At 38.0% G+C, this 21,056-nt stretch overlaps 2 protein-coding genes across 2 annotated transcripts in view; both read left to right on the top strand.

The window, feature by feature from the left end:
• Positions 1 to 333: 333 nt before the first annotated feature.
• cfap161 (cilia and flagella associated protein 161) lies at positions 334 to 5,318 on the top strand. Its single transcript, XM_082538515.1, has 8 exons — positions 334 to 513; positions 1,154 to 1,243; positions 1,331 to 1,548; positions 1,640 to 1,721; positions 3,280 to 3,315; positions 3,494 to 3,616; positions 3,728 to 3,801; positions 4,110 to 5,318. The coding sequence occupies exons 1-8, from the start codon at positions 442 to 444 to the stop codon at positions 4,303 to 4,305; spliced, it is 891 nt and encodes a 296-aa protein (XP_082394641.1). The 5' UTR covers positions 334 to 441; the 3' UTR covers positions 4,306 to 5,318.
• An 8,335-nt stretch (positions 5,319 to 13,653) lies between these two features.
• The window catches only part of igf1ra (insulin-like growth factor 1a receptor), a 79,860-nt gene continuing 72,457 nt past the window's right edge, over positions 13,654 to 21,056 (top strand). Inside the window, exon 1 of the mRNA XM_082538429.1 lies at positions 13,654 to 14,829. Coding sequence (XP_082394555.1) covers positions 14,724 to 14,829 — 106 coding nt within the window. The 5' untranslated portion in view covers positions 13,654 to 14,723. The remainder of the gene's footprint in view (positions 14,830 to 21,056) is intronic.

Below are 21,056 nucleotides of genomic sequence, written 5' to 3'. Positions count from 1 at the left end.
AACCATGAACCTTTTAAAATAAGATATACTTTATAAATGTTGCAAATAAATTACAGTTGCCAAAACAGAAAAAAGCACATACAATTACCAATAAAGTGGCTCAAGTCAATACCATTAAAATAAAATAAAAAAAAAACAGCTCAAAAAAACACACAAAAACAATACAATTGCTCTATAGAGCAAAAAAACTTTTAAAAAAAATCAAATCAAGCAAGATTAAAGCGGATTAAAAAGCCACAACACAAATATATGGCTGTATGAATGTACTACACTGCAGTTGTTTTGTTTCTAATTACAACCTCGACGTCTCGCGACGATCAGCGAGAACTGACGAGTACACCGTTACCATAGAGACTACATCACAAACCAAGCTAAAATAGCTAAAGCAGCTAAACTTGTTAAACTTTCCGGCATGTACTCGCAGTTTTGCCTGAGTGAAAAATGGCACATATAAGAACTTACCGCACACCTGTGAAAATGGGAAACTGGTTTGAAGAGCAGCGCTTAAAAGAGGTTTGTTTAAAAAGAGAGAGAGAGAAAAAAAACTACTGGAACATTTAATGTTTCAACCAGCAATGGGTTGAAAATAGCACTGGTAGTAATTCAGTGTTATTATATATGTTTAGGAAGTGAATTTGATTCGGGGTTACGAGGTTCTAGTTAACACAGACTTACTGCGAACTGGGCATCGATCTAATAAATAATAACAAATAGTCTGCTAATTTTTGGAATTTTTTAATAAACATTTAGCCTTTTACAATTCATGGTCAAAATATTCCCATATTCTTCGAAATGTACTTTACATCTGACTGTTTATAGTCCTGTTTTCACACCTAAAGAAAGTATTCAGTGCTAGACGCTTTATGAGTTGTAGGCAACACAAAAATACGTTGATATAGCTATTGGGGTAAAGTTTTCAGGGTTCAACTGCACAGAGACAAAAACAAACGCAAAATGTCACGCAGCTAGATATAATCCTGAAATACTGAATTGGGGAGATTACAAATAATTTTTGTAATAATGGTTTAATGCTACTGTAAATGTTTTTAAGTAATTGATTTGCTTTACTTGCTACAGTAACTAGTAGTGGTGGGACTGAAAAGAAAACTGTGTTAAAGAGTACTTACTTGATGTCTTATTTTTTTTTCTCCAGGATGAAGTAAAAGAACATCTGGAGAAAAAAGAGAGGGGTGAGCTTGCTGGCCAGAAAATGGACTTCCTCAAAGAGAACATTTTAAAACCGGTAAAATGGGTTTTAACCTAATAAAATACTTGTTGAAACCAATCACACTGGCAATGTGCTAATAAGGGACTTTATCTGTTTGTGTAGGTGAAATTCTCCGTGACAAATGATGGCACTCTGCACTTTGGTGATATTGTGATGTTAGTGAACATGGGAGGAGGAAACAGGGAGTGCAGTGCAGTGAGCATCAATGCTGATGTTAACAGCTTAACAAAGATTCCTTCTCCCAGCATTCAAGCTCCGTGTGCAGTCAGCGCTGTCAGGAGTGTCCAGCCGTGCACACGCACAGCTTTCGTCATTACCAGGTAAACACCCTCAAATTTACATTAACATAAACTTTAATACTTATAGCAACACCCTGATTTAAATCTGCAACATCTGCTTGTGTGACATCAGTGTAGATGGCAGTCCTGAGGGTTCCACTCTTCATTTTGAGCAAAGTTTTGCCTTAAAGACAACAAGTGGCTTTGCCAGGGGAGTAAGTGAACACACATACACACACACACACACACACGCACGCACGCACGCACGCACGCACACACACACACACACAATACACATTTTAATTACATGTTGAATACAAAGAGTATCTTGAATGGGCATTCCAGTGATTTTCCACATAAAAATCCTTTAGTATGTTTGTTACAGTTATTGTCAGTTATTTCAGTTGTGTTCTTGGTATGAGAGGAGGATATAAGTCTTTTAAGCACTGATTATTATATAACACTGTTTTTTCAGTTATGTCTTTGGACTGATCTAAACTAGATGTGTTGAGTTTAGAGGATTTATTAAGGTGTTTATTACTGGTAGTAGATACAGTGTTGAAGTGTAATACCAGAAAGGATGGCCTGTACAAATGAGCCAATATGTATGAATAGTCTGTTTATTATAGTATTTTAGTAGCTTTATATAAGTTATGACATTACCTTTAAAAACCTGATCTTGTCAGTGTGCCAATTACTGGAAGGTTAAATTATTATCTTTCTAAGAAAAAAACAATTACCACTAAGTTGCGTTCTTTTTAACACAGTGTGATCCATTTGTGACAGGTGTGGACTATAGTCAAGCTAGTTTGGCACCTGGACCCTTGTAGGTCACTTGACACACTACACGCTCTTATACTACTGTGGGTTCTTGCTTTTAAAGTGAAAGCTGAAAAAAATTGAAACAGTCCCTCTTTTCTTTATCCCAGAGGATGAAAAACAATTTCAAACTGTGATGGTTCAAATAGTTTTTGCACATCACCTCAGTCCATCTCTAAAGAGTTAGGTCCCAAAGAACACATTGGCTTTTTATACTATGCTTTTTTCATTACCTTAGGAGAGTTTTAATTTGAATTTGTGGCGATAGCAACAAACTGTGTTTACTGGGTTAAGGCCATGCATTAATGTCAGATATGAAGTCATGTTGGTTTTTAATTCACTGCTTTCTGAGAGTGTTCGACTTTCTCCCTTGCATACAGATATTTCTCAGGATTATCTAGCCATCCATAAATCCCCTTTTTTAATGCAAGATTTAAATGGCTTCTAGGTTACTATAGTCTTTTTTAAATGAACTTTTAACATGCCATGCTTTTTTCTTATGTCTAAATGTAGATATCCAATATCCTGTCAAGAAAACAAAAATCAAAATAGAGAAAGGTTCACAGGAGGCACGACATAATGAACCAGCAAAGCCTAAGGGCAGACACACACTAAATGCACATGGGAAGATGAATAAATGAGACACAGGTAAAGTCATTCAAGATGATAATGAAGTAAAATAGCCCAGAAGGGATGAAAAAGTACAAGGGAATAACGCTCAAAATGAAAGAGGAAAATTTAAAGCAGAACAAAGAACAGATGCAGAAAAACAGCAAGCTATAGACAGGGTGAACAGAAAACGCACAGGAAAGGAAAACCACAAACACATGGAAGTACCATAACTAATGTTACAACATGAATCAAAGCAGGGTCTCATATACACATGGGATGTATGTACAATTTGAATGATTGCTTCTTGTATTTACATGTATTCTTTCCCTTTCTTTCCCTCAGCTTTACTTGACGAGTGACCTGCAAAGTTTTCAAAAGGTAAGTTAAGTTTTAACATTAATTACAGCAAAAATAACTGTGACAATGCTTTAAATGAAAAATTAATGGAAAAATTGTGCATTTGTACATACTGTACATACTTTAGTGCAAGATGACATAATTATGTTCCCCCTTTTTGTGAGAATTTTTACTATTATCATATATTTTGACCTAAAAGTGTGCAAAAAAGTCTCGCCTCCAAGAAGTAAGCCTGGAAGACAGCGATTCCTTTCTGTCATGGTGGAAGATAGTTTACTTTGACCCCCAGGAAAGACTTGAATATGAGGGTCTGCCAGTTCCTGTAAGTGTTTACTGTATCTTCCTGGTTACACCTGCTGCAGCATCAGTGTTATAAATGCATTATGTTCCTTTCACTGCCATTAAGAATTGTGTTTTGTCTATGCTTTTTTAGGCTAATGTGAAGGTGCTGATTGTACATTGCAAAACAAACCAGGCTCTTGCTGTTCTGGGTGATCAAGTCCTCTGGTATTTTTCAATTTTCTTTTCAAATGTAACTCCAAACCAGTTGTGTTGGGCATTTATGATATCAGCTTAGATGTCTGTTAGCACATTAGCAATAACAAACAATACTCTAGGATACATAAGGAGCAAGTAAAGAAGAAAACAGTACATTTTTGCTACAATGACATTAAAATTGCACTGCTACTCAGGTCCAATTAGCTAATCAGCTCCACAGCCGCTATAAGAACATGTGAAAGCAACCATCTGTTGTGTCCTTAATAATGACCACCAAGATGTGAATTCATTTGTGCATAACAGTTGTGTCCTTGCAGGACCATGTACGGCAAGGAGTATGAGCTGACGGCTCACACGTTCTTGGATTCCCATAAAGCTGAACAGGACAACAATCACTGGATACTCTGCACCGCTGATCCTGCAGGGGACGGACTTGTACTTTTCAAACAACCACAGTTGATGGCTAAAAAAACAGAACTTGAGGCGTTCTCAGAAGCTAACCCTAGTGTTTAACACCATCTGTTTTTATGCTAAAATGTATTGTAATAAAGGTTTTTTTTTTCTGGTTAGGTCATCACTTGTAATGCAGGAAGATTCTAGTGCAAAAATCAGTAACACATAACCACCAACTGTTAAGTGTGTTTTACTAGAAGTAATAAGTAATAATTTGACAGCAATGTTCATGAATTTGTTAATAACTAGTTTGTAAACCATCTATGAACATTATCTGGAAAGCTATAACAAAGTTGCAGCTGATGTTAAAATATTAATAATTAACACTGTTTATTATGTGGATGATTATTATACAGCTGGAACTTGTATTTGATTGTTTTTTTAATGTTTTTTTTTTATTGTGCATAAATAGTCAGTTCAGTTAGCATCAGAAGACTGTGATGCAAATAACAGAAAGTTATTCGAGGGAAGGCTGTATAAAGTAAATAGAACTGGTCCCAGCACGGTTCCCTGTGGAGCTCTGTATAGAAAACACTCCCCATTTTCATGAGGAAATGGAAATCTGTTTCGCAGATATGAGGTCTAGCAGGACAAACACAGAAATTAATCAACTGTCAGCAGGCATAAGTAGATCATTCATAACCTTCACCAGTGCCGTTTCTGCACTGACTAGAATTTGCTAAATAAACTAAAGTAAAAAGAAGGTTGGAGTTTGGTCAATAATTTGCTAAGACAGCTGGGCCAAGTAGAGGCTTTTTAAGTAATAGTAAACTTATCTTAACTTATCTTAAAAGCCTGTGGTAGGTACCCTAGTAATAAAGATAGATTTATCATATTTAAGATCGATACATTAGTTAATTGTGGGACTTTTTAAACAGTCTTATCAAAAGGGGTCTAATAGAGTTGATGGTTTGAAGGAAGTAATCATTGGAAGTTAACTGAGGAATATCGATCTATACTGCTTATAAATTCAGGAACGTCCAAAGATGCAACCCTCATCTGCAAAAAAGCTGTGACTTTGTAAATAATGTAAAGCAAAAATGATTTAAGTCTTCTATTTAACTGAAACTGCAATACAAAGTAATGTTCTGTAAAAGAAAATTGAAAAGAAAAATTTACAAAACATTATTGTTCTCTCAATTTTTTTTTTGGCAATTGGGGAAAAATAAACAGCAAGAAGGAGACGATCCCAGAAGAACCTTCCAAGAAGAGCCAATATCCCAGTTGTGTGTGTGATAGGAGAGACAGCTAGTCTACCCCTTGGAAGTTTAAGTCTATCTCACTGCAGGAACGACTCTGAGGGATGGCTTTAGAGAACAACGAATATTAAAAACAGACCTCTGTTCTCTGAGATGTCTGCGGGATTAGGTTTCGGTTTAAATTTTTTCTTTTGTCTTCATGACCTCAATTGTGGGGCAGAGGTTTTGGAAGCATTATCAGTAAACCAGACTTCCAAGTGCATGGCTTAGACCTCAGTTTTTTGTTTTATCTGAGCTTGCATTTAAGTTACCATCGCTGAAGCAAAACAAACAAACATCACAATGAGACGTGTTTGTTTTCTCCTGGTTTTGGTCGTAATGTGCAGCATCATGTTTCTTCTAATTATATGCAGTGAAATACATATAATGATCCCGCTCAGAGTTTAAAAGGTTTTATGTAGCTACATCATTGATGTTTTTTTCCCTTATGTGTTGTTTCACAGCAGCGTTTGAACATGTTTGCTGCTATTATGCTTTTCATTTAAGTGTCATTCGTCTGAAACGGACTGTGTTGCTGCACCTGCCAGGTGATTGAGCCACACTGAGCGTGACTCAGAGACAAAGGGAGAAGCCCTTACTGCACATGGTGGTTCTGAAGAACTTCTCCACTGCAGAGAGGTAAGCCAACCACAGGGAAAGACAGTTAACTGTAATATTTTTGGCGTCTGCAGCAGTGGTGAAAGAGAGAATCGAGATACTAGAAGATCTGTAATGTCAGCATGGTTGATTTTAGTTTGTCTGAAGAGTGGTTTATTTTCATAATAAAAACAGCACCACAGATCAATACATTAGTAGTTAATTAATTAATTAATTAATTAATAAACATTTATTTGCCATATACAGTTCCAGAAAACATTCAAGTACACGATGATGTGGCTCCGGAGCTTTTAAATTACGTCTTAAATTAAGTTTTTTTTTCAATAGTGCAGTAGATACTGAGAGGAATGAGAGCTTACAGCGGTTTGTTTTACAGCCGCTTGCTATAACATCATCTTCCATGGCCAGTTCATGGTCAGAGTCCACATTAGACCAGCTCTTGATAACCAGTAAGCACATGCAAGGCAAATGCTTATCATTAACACACTAAAACCATAAAATACACGATCAATCACACTATTTGTTTTCTGCAGTTAATGTGTAATTTATGTAATAAATTACACATTGAAATGATGTAGTGCCTTTATATTACTAACAAAAAATAAATAAAAAATAATGATTTTGCTGTAAATATAACAACAACAACAAAAATACTTTTATACATGTTGACGGAGGATGAAATGAGTGGTCAGAGGAAATGAACTGACCTAAAGTCTGCTGGAGCAGCAGTCAGTACTTCTGTAATACTTGCCAGATGGCAGCAGGGTGAATGCTGTGGCTTGGCCGGTAAAATAAAAAATCTGCTTTCTAAGAACCTTGTTCACTGTAACTAGCATCTATGTTGTTTATTTCAGTAAGCCAACAATAAATGGGTTTGAAAAACTTTCAATAAAGCAGCTGGATTGTGGTTTATGTGCCAATATAGATATGCAGTCTCTGTGCCCTCCCACTCCTGGGGAAACTATCCAGACAAAGAATGACTCTATCCTGCTGGAAAATTACTGGAACCAGTCTGAAGTCATGTTAACGTTTAACTTCACAGTTAACCCACCCACCCCACTCCACTCCTAAGGTGGTTTAAAATTTTGATTCTTCAAAAAAAGTCATATAATTTTTCCTGGACAAGAAAACCTGTTTAGTCAGTTTTTTTGTATTATTTATATAAGAAATATTATTGTATAATATGTATATATTTATGTGGTGCAGTCAGAAGCAGGAAGTATGGGAAACATGGATAGGTTTGTAAAAATGACCTCCAGGAGCTAGCATCGTAAGTTAACAACAGTAGTCTTATCCAGTCACAGTGTGTCAGGGTCAAGTTGACAAGTAGTTGCCTGAAATAGGCTCGTAACTTTATACAAATTTTATAATTATATTATTTTTTAATTATACAAATTGTAGACAGCTGCTCAACTCATTAAGAACAGTAACATAAGCGTTTCGTCCTCCTTATTTGTATTTATTGTGTTTTTTATGTCATTGACAGAATTTAGATTGACTGTGTAACCAGACAGTCATAGCAGTGGATGTACCTGGACTGGTGGCTGTTGTGTGTTTTTTAAAAATATTCTCATCCTGGTCACCGAAATCAAAGAAAGTGCAGAAGACATGTGATGGCAACAAGAACAAAGTTACCATTGTTGGCAGCCAGAAAATCAGTATTCTGGTGGGGGTTCCTACCCTGACAGGTAGAACTTTTGAACTGATTGATCATTATTGCTTTCAGTATGTGTTCTTTCCTGCTCTCCACGTGTTTGACTGTGTCTTTGTCAACTTGTTTATTTTCTCTACTTCTCGTTTAGCAACACGGGTTGGAGCGTGAAGCAAGTGAGTAGCTGAAACTGTAAGCCAGAAGGGTGATGGTCAGTGCACAAGTATTATTATTATGCTGCTACTATAAAGCATCTGACAAGTTTTTCTTGTTCTGAGTTTGAGGGCCATTGTCAGCCTCACATACTCAGGTTTCCAGGGATGTGTGTGTAGGCAAGCTTACATTATACCTGAAACAATAGCACTGAAAGAACACAGCGCCTCCTGAAGGGCAAGGGCTGTCCTAAAACGGTTTTATGGTGTTTTTATTACAACATGCTTATCTCTATCTGTTTTTATTACAATATGATTATGTCATCGCGACGTTGTATGGCGCCATATTGAAAAATAGTGTAGTTGTTCGTCTCTCTCTATGCCCTTTCACATGAAAGTTTCTTGAAATTGTTTTTTGAGGTCAACTTTGACCCTGGGTGCTAACAATTAAGGTCAAGGTCAAATAGGTAGGTCAACCTAGGTACTCATGTCCACTAAGGTGTAGTTTATTGTTGTCTAAATTTAATCTACAAAAGAAACTGTGAGTGATATAAAGTTTTTATGATTTTCACATTTGATATGACCTTGATTTTTACCAAAATTAAATCAGCTCGAGCTGTAATCGGTATCTAACATCACACAAAAATTGAAAAGACAGACAGACCAATTACTCCCTCCCATCGAGGGAGAAAAAACATAATGTTGCCAGTTAAACAAGGGTCGTTTGTAGTAGTTATTTTGGTTTGGGTATGTATTTTTAGGCCACCGTGTACCTTTCACTAAAAAGATCTGGTTGTAGCAGATGCCAAATGGGTTGCAAAAGATAGACTTGATTTTTCAGATTCACGACTACCCTGTAACTCTGGATCTAGTCTAAGTACTATAAGTTTTAATGCACCGACAAACTAAAATATTTGACACCTGTCTAGAAGAACAATAGTGAGGTAGGGCATTGAGGCCAAAACTATAAATTTACTAGCCTAATCATTAGGAGCCCTAGTTCAGACTTAGAGGGATAATAATAATAACACTGGCTCTAGAGAGAGTCTTTTGCATTTGTTACAACTTTAGCAGGGCTTGCTGTGATGTTACTTTCTCTGGATAAATCCAGGGGATGTGGGTAAGTAACAACATTTTTTAAGGCTTTGCAGCCACTTTAGTTTTTACTGCATGCTTGAAAAGATGCTTTGGTAGCTAAAGTGAGGGCTGCTCAGTTGGTTGTAATGCCGACCTCATCACCAGATGTCACTAAAATTCTACACACTGCTCCTTTAAATGGCACATTTAATCTGTTGTGCAGGTCTCACTTTTTACAAAGCTAGATTTATATTGTTGCACAGTCAAATGTTTCTGTAACAACAAGTGAATTGTCAGGACTCTAAAAAAAGCAAAAAATAAAACAGATTGTCTTTTTGTTCTAGAGCTAAAGGACTGAAATTAGTCTATAGCGATAGTTCACTTGATTTCAGTGCAGTGTATTTAATGTGTGACCTATGCAGTGGTACACCGATTATCAGAAATACTGGCAAAATATAAGGAAGTTTAAATGTCAATATAGCATTTAGTTGGATTTTAAAAAAATTTTTCAATGTAACCTGTAACCATTTTTCACATCACTTATCCAGCGTATGGTCCTTTACTTACATTGTCTAAATCAGAATGTCTCTTTTGCATTGATGTTACATTTACTTTGTGCACTTTTTTTTAAGGTGGATTGTTTTTTTGCATCACCATGCTGGAACCATTTCAGCACTGCGACACTTTTGCTTCCTGCTGTGGTGTGTTTTATTTCGTGGGTTTCAAAAAATACTGAAAAATATTCACTAATATAGTTTTAAAAAATCATAATGTGCTTTGCTATTTTTTTTGGTAAAACTGAAAAAATGGAAAATTCCCAGAGAAGAACAATAATAATTTTAGTTTTAATAATATAATTTTGATTAAAAATATATGTGCATGCTGTTACAAAAACAGAAAAACACATGGCTTGTAACGACCAGTATCCTTTGACATGTTTACAGCTGACTTTTTACAGATCTAGTTGCGTACAAGCTGATGTTGAAACTTCATGGTATCTTCTTATGTTCTAAAAACTCTGTACTTGCTTTCTTATGTTAAAAGACACTTTAAACATCACAATTTTGGAGCTGGGTTTCTATCAACAAGTAATTCCTCAGTGCTCTGATTCTTTTGGGAGTGTTTGGGGAGAAAACAGAAACAGGCAATGAAGAAATGAGTCTTCTTTGAGGAAAACCTAATTGTCAATAGAGAATTGTAGACCAGACATTTTATAGGTACACCTTCCTGATGCCTGGTTAGACCTGCTTTTGCCTTGAGAACTGCCTTTATTCCTCATGGCATAGATTCAACAAGACAGTGGAAACATTCTTCAGAGATTTTGGTCCATATTCACATGACAGCATCACATTGTTGCTGCAGATTTGTCGGTTCCACATCCATGACGTAACTTTCCCTTTTCAACTTTCCACCACATCCCAAAGGTGCTTTTCAATTTGGTGGATTGTTATGTTCCAGAAAGCAGTTTGAGATGATTAGAGATTGTAGTATGGCGTGGTATCCTCCTGGAAGCAACCATCAGAAGATAAAGACACTGCAGTCATAAAGGGATGGACATGGTCAGCAACAATACTCAGGTAGGCTTTGGCATTTGAACAATTCTCACATAGCACTAAAGGGTTTAAAATGTGCCCATTAACTTTTAATCCACTATTACTACACTACCACCTGTTGATTTACTATCAAATCAAAGCAATCTGGCTGTTCTAGTTAAACCTCTGGCATTTTCACACGGAGAACAGAGAACTGTCGCTGTCTGGATGTTTTCTCATTTTAACCATTCTCCATAAACACCAGAGATGACTATGTGGGAAAATCCAATTGGATAAGCAGTTTCCTTAGTACTCAGACCAGCACCAACAAATTCAAAGTCACTTAAATCACCTTTCTTCCCTGTTCTGATGGCTGGTTTCAACATCAGCAGGTCGTCTTCATGACATCTACATGCCTAAATACACCGAGTTGATCTACGCTACCAAGCAGAGGAACAAGCATACTTAGTTTCTCCACAATAATTTTAATATAATACGCACGTTTCTCCAGCAGAGGGCGACAACTAAACACCCTTTTCAGCAACCACAGCACCATACGGTAACTGAAAAAAACTGCGCCGCTTCTCATTAGAAAACATTGCAGTACATGTCCGGAATTTTACGATTGTCAAGCATATGTGAGTTTTTTTTTTAAATTATTATTGTTTTTGTAATATGTTTTTGCTAATTTTCATATCATATCACATATTTACGCAACTAAAGGACTCCATTACTATAATACATGTAGCTTTATTTGAAAATACAATGAGAAGCAAGCATAAGTCAGCAGTTCCTTTTCCCAAATAAAGATCAGTGATGCTGCTGTTTATAATTCATAGTTCATAGTATTTATTGCAACGACATCGTTAATTTCGTTCGTAAATCAAAATGTAAAGGAACAAGGAGATAAAAGACAACCCGCTTTCATTCAAAATGAAAACTAATTACAAATATCCGCTGGAGTTAACCTTAGTTAGGCTCACATGTTCCCAGTTAGGGGATGCTGTGCGGTATGGATCGATAACCACGCTCCTTGCACAGCGTGTTGTCTGCTGCGTGTATTGGATGAATGAAAGATAAAAGCACAACTCAAGTCCCCGCTTGACTACATGTCCATGTCGGATTTTACTTTTTACCCTACCCGTGACGATAGTGCGCAGCGTAACCTATGGTACAGCTCCTGAGCACTAAATAGACTTCAAAACACTGAACGTCGTCCCCTGTATGCCAGAAGTCCTGCAACCCTTAAAGTGTATTAAATCAGACAGTTTCATGAACAGAACAGTGTAAAAGATTTCTACTCTGAACCATATGAAACATTGTCACACATAAGAGTCGTCAGCTGAGTTACTCGAATGTGATCCTTTCAATCTTAGACAAATCTGCAGTGACCTGCGAAAAGAAGAGTTTAAAAGCCATAAAAAATTAAAGTCCACATTTCACTTCATTGAGCAGACCTGCCGATCTTGTTTTTAGCCCAGCAAAATGCATATTATAAAGGAAAATATGTAGGAAATATAGCTAGTATTAAAAATTAATTTCATCACCTGTCAGTACCTCTTATTACAAGTGAAATCCAACGGTGATAAAGGGTAACTACGAGGATGTTAGTAACCAGTGAAACCACCCAAACATAATCTAATCAGCTAAAATGAAGTGAAACATGCAGTACAATTATTCACTCCCTCCTACAACAAAGAAAAACATATTTATTTAGTACATCATTCACAAATATTTATTTACTTACCTTTTGAAAAAATTATTATGAACAAATCCAGAGGAGTAAGATATGTATGCATATTTAAACTAAACAGAAAAATAAGATGTGTCTGTACTTGGATAATAAAACAAAGGCAAAATTCTTCAGGGCTAAACTCTCACTGTAACTGTAAACATTGTAATCTTTTGACTCGCTCTGGAGCACAAAGTTATTCAGTCAACAATGTGCACTCTTTGAAGTAATCCATCTCAGATAACATGATTTGTGTGCCAACAACGTTATATTTTATCCCACCTAATTCTTTTTACAAAATGTAAAACTTCTTTAACCTTGACTGAGATAAATGTTTCAAAGCTCTGTTAGGCAAAGGACACATTAACTGACAATAAAAAAAAAATAACTTTGTGCCTGTTCCTCTGTCCTAAAAGCCAAATTCTTACACTGAACTAACCTTCAGTTTGTTACACAAAAGAACATTTATTGCTATACCACCTTAAAATAATGATTACAAAAAACGACCTAACTGGCATTTAAAAACAAACCACCTTTTCAGTTACTGCCTCACAGACAAAATGCCCAATTTATATAAATATGTCACAGATACTCATTTGTCTTCATTACTGGAAGAGTAAAAAAAATAATGTGCTGGAAATCTGGTGAGATGGGCGAGAGCTGCCTGCAGCCCTCAGGTTGAAAACCACTTATGTGGCCAATATAATTCAAATGACTGGGATATTTGAATTATACAAATAGGATCAACTCAGGAAAAGGTAATAAAATTTGTTTGCTTCTTTTAAAAGCTAAAGCTCTACAAGAACTCCACTGAGTACTTCTGTAGGATGCAGGAAATATGTAAGAAGGACAAATAAATAAACAAACAACACAATTTAATGTAAAGAATTGACAGCATCAGAAAAATTAAGGATGAACCAAAATAATGTCAAAGCAACCCAGTGGGAGGAGCCACAGATGTTTCAAATATTGTAAAAAACGTAATCTAAAGGTAGGACTAGTGGTTTTAATGATCACTTTTAAATATTTAAGATCTGAAACAGCCGCATGAACCGCTTAAGTTGTTAACTAACAGCAGAAACGAAATATCTGACTAAACCTAATGATACGCATATGAAAGAGTCCACTAAGTGACATGAAATACTTAATTAAGTAGTAGTTAAACAATTAGCTAATGTATGACGGAATTAGTGGCCCATATTGTGGGGAAAGGTGTATTAAATAACATGGGAGTCACTGTTCTCAACAATGACATGAAGTTTAGAAGCTGGGACAGCAGAAAAGTGTTCCCACTCACATCCGGCTGGGGTGTGTGTGTTTTGTTTGGGTTGCCCCGTCGTTCGAGACATGCCGGGTCTAAATCCGCTCCGTTTTTTGTATCCTGCTCCCGACCACCTTATCCGTAACACTTTGTGTTTCTGTGTGAGAGAAGCCGACTCTTGTTTACAGCAGCGATTCCACGGAGGAGCGGCGGAGACCCGTAGTGTGCTTTAACCGAGGGCGGACCGTGGGATTTCAGCCTGTGGATACACACGCGACGGGAGTTTTTCTTTTTCTCTTTTGTGCGAAGCTATAAAGGCAAAACAAGAAACACTCTTGGAGAGCAACTCCTTAGACATATTCTCCCTCCCCACTCCAGCCGAGGTCGTCTAGCCGGAGAGCTGGAGACCCATTCTCTTGCGTGGCACAAGTCTGGTATTTTCTTTCAGTTGCAAATCCCGACTGACGGCGGAGATAAGTCGGAGCTGAGGGGCTGAAAATTTGCTGATTTTTTATTTTTTATTTTAAAGCAACTTCTCATTGCGAGCCAGGACTGCTTGGTTTGGGGGGGTCGATAGACCCTGCTGTTTGAATAGCATACGGAAAAACAGGTTTTTCATTCATTTTTCAACCTCACAGCCACCACCCCTGTGGATCTGTACGCGTTTTCAGCCCACCACCTCCTCACACACACTTATTCACACGGGGGATTCTTGTGAGCGACACTGGCTTTAATTTATTATGGTGGTAAAGGCTGCTAAGATTTAAGTCTGATTTTTTTTTTTTTTTTGTTGTATTAACGGGCCTGGTCGCGCTGTGTAGGCTACGCGCATGCTGTTTTTAAGAGATGGAGAATGAAGATGGGGATTGCCATCATTTATTCAGTAAAATCATGGCTTGTGTGCCATACCAGCCAACGTCAAAGCATCCTGTGACTGGCAAAAATAGCAGAGTGTTTTAGTATTCCACCCCCCAACGTTTAAATATTTTTTGTACACATTTATATATATGTTTAGAGCAAATCCAGACAGATAAGCGACCACGCATCAGGATATCAGAAGCTTTTGGGCTACGAGGCACTTGTTTTCTCTTTTTCTCCTTTTTTAAAAATTTTTTTTAGTGAGAAGGCTCTGATTTATTGAGCTGATGTGCACAACTTAAATATTTTTACTTCCTTTTTACTCTCATTATTTTTATTTTTTCTTGAAGAGGAGAATAATGTTCAGGAACGTAAAATCAGAAGCACCGATGGGTGGCCCGATCTTGTTTTGGGGTCTGATGCTGTCTGTCTCCACTATCTGCATATGGTCCACATATGGAGAGAGTAAGTATTTAGTTCTAATCAATATTGTTTTTATGAAGAACATGTCGCTTGAGCAGGAATAGGCCTAAAGGCATAATTTGCTTTTGTAACCCAGTTTAACCTCTTGCATAAACGCCTTTTTTCCCCACTAGTGGAGGATATGCGTTAGCTGCAATTATTGTTTTTATTTGCAAAATAATCAGAGTGAATACCTGTAGTTGGACAAAACGATGGAATGCGACAAAACCGACTTGTGCTCCTTACTTATGCTATCTGAAGAGGACCATGTGGTATAGCTGCCGTCAGTTGATGCGCGCATTTAACCAAATACAGTCACTGTTGTGCGTAATATCGTCTTATTTGATGAAACTGTCATGATTATCGAGAAACGCGTAAAGACATGGAAGCAGACACCGGTGTGATTTTTGACATTAGACATCCAGAAAGCACGGGATGAAGCCAGGGAGCTGAGCTGAAGGTTACTACGACCATGTGGCCATTTTACATTTCGTAGTGTGGCGTCGCTGCGCACGAACAGCCAATTATTTTTAAAAAAAAATCTGGCGATCCCTTGATTCTTAAAATGTAAAATGCCAGAAGAGTGCCTATATATCTAAATATAATTTAAAAAAATAAAAAAAGTGAAACATTGTTACATTTGTATAGATCTGTGCACTGTTAACTAATGAAAGTATTGAAATACAGCAGCGCCAGACACATAAATCCAGCCTTAACAGCGTGCTCTTTTGTAAAACGCAAGAAATGTCCGCTGACGTTATACTAACCATCCAAATAACGTTGTAATTTTCTTTGGCATGACGTGAAAATGTGTGCACTTAATGCTAATTAACCCTTAAAGGCGGGGAAAAGTTAAAAAAAAAATCAAAAAAATCAAAAGGGTTTGTAGGACCCAGTGTATTCAGTTTATTCCCAAGTATTCAGTTTTATAAATGGCAGGATTTCACAGGAGTCTGCCCACTTTTGTTGCCTTTGATTGATGTAAAAGTTTGTTTTCATGGTTTAAATTTAGAATAGGATGATAAATCATATAAAATAAAAACTGTTTTTGTTTATATCTACATATAAATCTAATCTGATCTAATCCTGTGTAATGTACTGAGAGCTGCCACAGTCAAGGCTGCTTTTTGCCAGTGCTAAAATAGAACAGCTGATCAATGGGGGTCAAAGAGGGTTCCCTCTCCAGTCCCTGGCTGTATGGAGTGTGTTTATATCTAATGGCTCATTGTCTTGGTTTTCAAAGGCAAAAGCTTCTGCTTCAAATGCACAAAGAAATTAGTTTTTGAAAAATAAAAAAAAGGAAAAACTAAAGAAATTGAATGATAGAGAGGATTAAGCATTCCAGCTTTTTGTAGTAAAGCTTCTTGTGACACTTTGCATCAAGTTTCCCAGATTAAACAGAGATAGTCATGGAGTTCATTTCGATTTTTTCCCCTTTAGTTCAAATCTTTATTTCTTTGGTGGTGTTTACGCCAATAATCTGAATTGTAAAAAAACTTTCAGTTTATCATATCATCATGATCTGCTGTTCGTATATACATTAAGTCTGTTTGGCACACCCATCACCACAAGTTGCTCTTTTGCCCGCCTCACATCAATTGCATCTCTCTGCTTTGAGCCCATCAATTGTGCTTGAGTTGAATGTGTTTGTCAGCTACGCTGCATATGCTTTATATCTTGATAAGTAAGGAAACTGATAGTCTGACCTCGGTTTATATGGAAATGGAAGAAAAATAAAAGTAACACGGTAGTCGTACCACAGTCATGTTCTCCCCCTCTGAAGGCCACAAGCACATCTGAGGGTTGGAAGATAGGCAGTTGCCCTCAGATCTCGGCTCTCTGTGGTGCATAATACATCAGAACTCATGGAACAAAGAATTTCATAACAAAGGCTGCGGACAACATTAGAGATGCAAATGTATCACTCGAGGATGATGTTTACTTCACCGGGTTGTAGAGGGACAGAATTTCCAGTGCTCCACTAGGGGGTAAAAACCTTCTTTGCTCTCTTCATTTCTGTAATCTGTCCATACCAATAAAATGCAATTAAACTACTTTTTAACTTTCGCCACAGTAAACTTTCCATGCCATGGCGTCGAAATGCGCAGCAAACAAGTCTCTAAAAGTCTAAAGGGAGTGTGTGAGGGCGATAGAGACTCGGTGTTTGGAAATAGATTGTGCAAAAATACTCTTGAAAGAGAAACAGACTCGGTTTTGTTGATTGGAATAGTAGTGAGTTTGTGAACTGTTTTATTGGCTTGTGCTGTTCGCACGGAGCGGTCTCGTATGCAGACTGATGCGCTTAACTTCATCACTTGGCACCACTGCTATTAGAGTTATAAATAGATATGTCACTGGCAAAAGTGGGGTCGTGTAAGTACAAGCACCCGCTGTCCTGTTCCGTGCGGGTACACCAGTGTTCCTGTTCAGTTATTTATGAAAGAACACGTTGCTTCGGAAAAAACCTGAATGACGGAATAAATAATCAAGCATCAGTGAACACTGTGTTTGACAGGCACCCCTCCTACTTTTCCCTTTGGGGTATGGCATATTTGAAGTTCAGCACTCTTTGTCATGACGGGGTAAGTGGCTCAGATATGATTGCTGTCACTCTGCTCTAAGGTGTACTTTGTGGTTACATAAAGCCCCCCCACTTCCTTTAGGTCTTCCTGGAGACTGGATGCAGGAATGCCTAGTCACACTGCACCAAAAGAGTGTGACAAGCGTTCACAGCCCTGTGTTGTGTGCACACATGCAAGTTTATTGTGCAGCATCGAGTGTGTACTGCAGCAGGACTCAGCGTGGCAGCCTGAGTCAGTGGCGTGCCCCTGAGTAAGGATGTAAAAGTGTGTCACTGGGCTAGTTTGTGAGAGTGCAGTCAAATGCTGGCCTACCGCTCCTCCAGGCTGCCAGCTGAGGTTTACAATGCTTAATTAAACACTTTATTTCAAGTGGCATGTCACTGGATTTGCTCAAATGCAGTATCCGTCCGACTGCACATACATCATCATTGGCTGCCGGTTTAATGGTCCGTAGAGTATTTTACAATTTGCGAGATGATGATTGCAAATGTTAGCTCTTCTAATGGATGGCACTCGCTTTATCAGTAGAAAGCTGTTTGTTTAAAAAGAGTGCTGATCTATCCTCCGTGGCGCGGAGGATCCCAGAATGTCTACAAGAAGCCTTTTCTATACTCATATTAATCTGTTGAGTGTTAAACACTAAAGATCATAACACTGCATTTTACTTTATATTCCTTTACGTAGGTCATTTTTTTATACATGCAGCAGACCAGAAGGCTGTAGAGTGAAGCTGACAGTCAAAGAACTAATGAAAAAAGATATATTTTTAAAACTGTATTTTGGGGCAAAATCAGGTGAACATTTAAAATACTATTACTTTAGGTAACTTCAAAATAAGTGTCCAAAAAGGTGCCAAGAGGTGAGACATGAACTTGAAACCTTTTAATACAAAAACAACTGTGCCTGAGTGATCTTTACCACATCAGTGTGCAGTTCCCCTCGGTTTCGTAGTCAGGTCTAACTTTCATGCTCGTCACATCTGGTTTCAAACCACAGAGGTGGTGAAGGCTGAGGCCGTCAGCACTAAGCTCCATCACAAGAAGTGACATCAAATTGTCTACATCCATCTTTTCCAGACATTAAATCAAAATCCTTCGGATGACATTTTTCTTAGTTTTCAAATTCTCTATAGGTTTTCACACTCCCTCCTTAAAGAAATTACATCACTGCAAATTCATATTGCTGTTTTGAGCGTGTGCAGTGTGTATGTAAACACAGCCTGTTACCTCTTGCCCTCTTCCCTCATTCTGGGTGAGGGGGAGTGCCTGTCTGAGAGTTGTTGTGATGGGTAATGTTACCATTTGGGGTTTTGGTGAAATCTGAGCCACAGTGATTGAAGTAAGGTCCACTGAGTGGACACGGTCCACAACACTGCTGGTCAGATGACTTCCAGTATGCTGGGGATTAGAGCCAGTTGATGTGGCAGGTGTGAGGGGATAGGACAGCAAAGTGGCCAACTCCTTCACCGTTCGAACCTTTTAATGATCATACTGATTTTATTGGTTGAGAATTCATATAATTTTGGAAAAACACAATTTCAGGAAGTTGATCATTTGCTATAAGCGCCTTTGGTTGCTAGGCAACCCTTGAAAATAAAACCAGACCCTTTATGATTGGCCTTAAATGAGAGGGAAATAGGAAATCTCAGCTAACCTAGGCTCAGTATATATACACTAATAAAAGTGGTAGTTAACACGATATGATCAACATGGGCTTTTTTCTGGAATTCAAATAAGAATAAAAAAATGCAGATTTTAAATAACAAGAAGTGCAGAATATTCAATGGAAGTCAGCAGACTGGTAATTGAGTGTTTTAAGTTGTCTGTTAAAGTCTGCAAACATTTCTTTCTGCCCACATGCTCTGTTTTTACAATTTCCTTTAAGACTGTCGTTCTTCTTCCTCTTTTTGTGTTATAATTAATGATTAATCCACAATGGAAACAGTTCTATGCATCCCTGCTTGCACTTTGCACAGAGCCCACCAACAACTTTATGTCAGTAACTGCAGGGGTCACAGAGTTTTCGGGACCCTTAAAATCGCTTCAAAATAAACACAGGGAAGAGGAGTCTTCCCTAATAACCTTCCCGGAGTTTACAGCTGGATGTCTGATAAAGGATACAGTTCCAATACAAGTGTTTTCCCAGAAAGCTCAGTTTGTGGCCTTTTGATAAACAGCACGGCATGTGGTCCCAGATTGCTATCTCATTTTTTTCTCTCAGCCAAAACCGAGATGGCGTTTATTTACGTGTGAGGTATGTTTACTGGATCCGAATCTGATTTTACGTGAAGCTGAGATAAACGGCAGCCACTTGCCTCGATTTCATTCGACGGGGACACGTTTGACCGTGCACGTGCTTGTGCTGGTGTGTGCGTGTGTTTGTGTGATGACATTTCCACAGAGAGACAGGGCAAGGTTTATCAGTCATAAACACGAGCCGATGGATCCCATCACGCTGTGAAGATATGTGTGTTTACTCAGCAGTGTGAAGAGCAAAGATACACGGGAGGAGAGAAGGAGACGCGTGTTATTTGGGGTTATCATGTTATGTGGACGCTGTTGCTGAAATGTATCTGGTGTATGTAATAATGAATAAAGGATTTGGCGTCTTAATCTTATTTAAGCATCGTTGTCTTCGCAACAAATGAGCTGACTGGCAAGAATCGGAGAATCCTGGAGGCTTAGTTTGAGGCAATGTCTTTCTCGGTCTTTTTGCAAGGAAATGATTGGAATTCCTGGTACTTAACATGCCTAATGAGTAGAACAAGGGAATCACAAAGAGGAAGTCTGTGTAATTCCTTTCATTTTATTCTTTCTGGCTTTCTTTGTGAGCGTAAATCTGCTTTGTATCGACGGCACTCAGAAAGACATTTACTGCATAGCGGTTTCTGTTTGCTGCCATTTTACACCAGGATGGCCCCTGATAGCTATTCTTGGCAGAAATCTTATCCTTCCCTGGCCAGACGCCTCCTGATTTTATTAATGCCCCCATCAGGAAGTGGAGCCTAGAGTTTCTCTTTACTAACAAACAAATTAGTCTTTGTATTTGAGTGGCTCCACCCCTCCTCCCTCTTTCCCCCGGCTGCTGGAGAAGCTGGAAGAAAATTCTCAATGAAACAAAGAAGACATGCAGCTCGATGGCTCATGAGTGGAGCCCAGGGGCATTGGTGTTGATTGGGGAAAGCAAATACTATTTTCTACTGGAGTAATTGTTTCCGTTCTAAATTTGGACATGTGAAACACCCCTGCAGGAACAAATATAGCCCGTTTACCCCCATAAAGATTACAATTTCTATTTTTGGTAGAATAGCTTTAATGAAGCACATCAAACATGGCTTTTTTTCCCTTTTTTTCTTTTCAGAAAAACAACCATGAGTAAAGTGAAGTTAATATACTAACAGAACTATTTGTATGCTTGTTAGATTTCTATGTCATTGTTCTGTAGTCTAGAAAAACAATCTGGAGGCATAGTGTTCGTGCTGGGAGTGGAAACTGTTTAGCTCTTTTCTTTATCCTTTAGCTCTCAGTAGACAGTGTTTTGACAAGACAATGAAAACATGTCTGTTTGCCTCATTGGATGGACACCGTCACCGTGTTGCTCACGGTGACGGTGTCTTAAGCGCCTTTAAGAACATAACAGGTTTAACCT

This window comes from Aulonocara stuartgranti (assembly GCF_965226115.1).
Source record: "Aulonocara stuartgranti genome assembly, chromosome: 7".
Taxonomy (NCBI): Eukaryota; Metazoa; Chordata; class Actinopteri; order Cichliformes; family Cichlidae; genus Aulonocara; species Aulonocara stuartgranti.
Note: the sequence above shows the minus strand (reverse complement) of the source record. Positions and strands in the feature narration are given on the sequence as shown.

Coding starts and splice junctions, on each gene's coding strand:
- cfap161 (XM_082538515.1), top strand. CDS start 442: ATGGCACATATAAGAACTTACCGCACACCTGTGAAAATGGGAAACTGG. Junction 514..1,153: donor AAGAGCAGCGCTTAAAAGAG/GTTTGTTTAAAA, acceptor TTTTTTCTCCAG/GATGAAGTAAAAGAACATCT. Junction 1,244..1,330: donor AAGAGAACATTTTAAAACCG/GTAAAATGGGTT, acceptor CTGTTTGTGTAG/GTGAAATTCTCCGTGACAAA.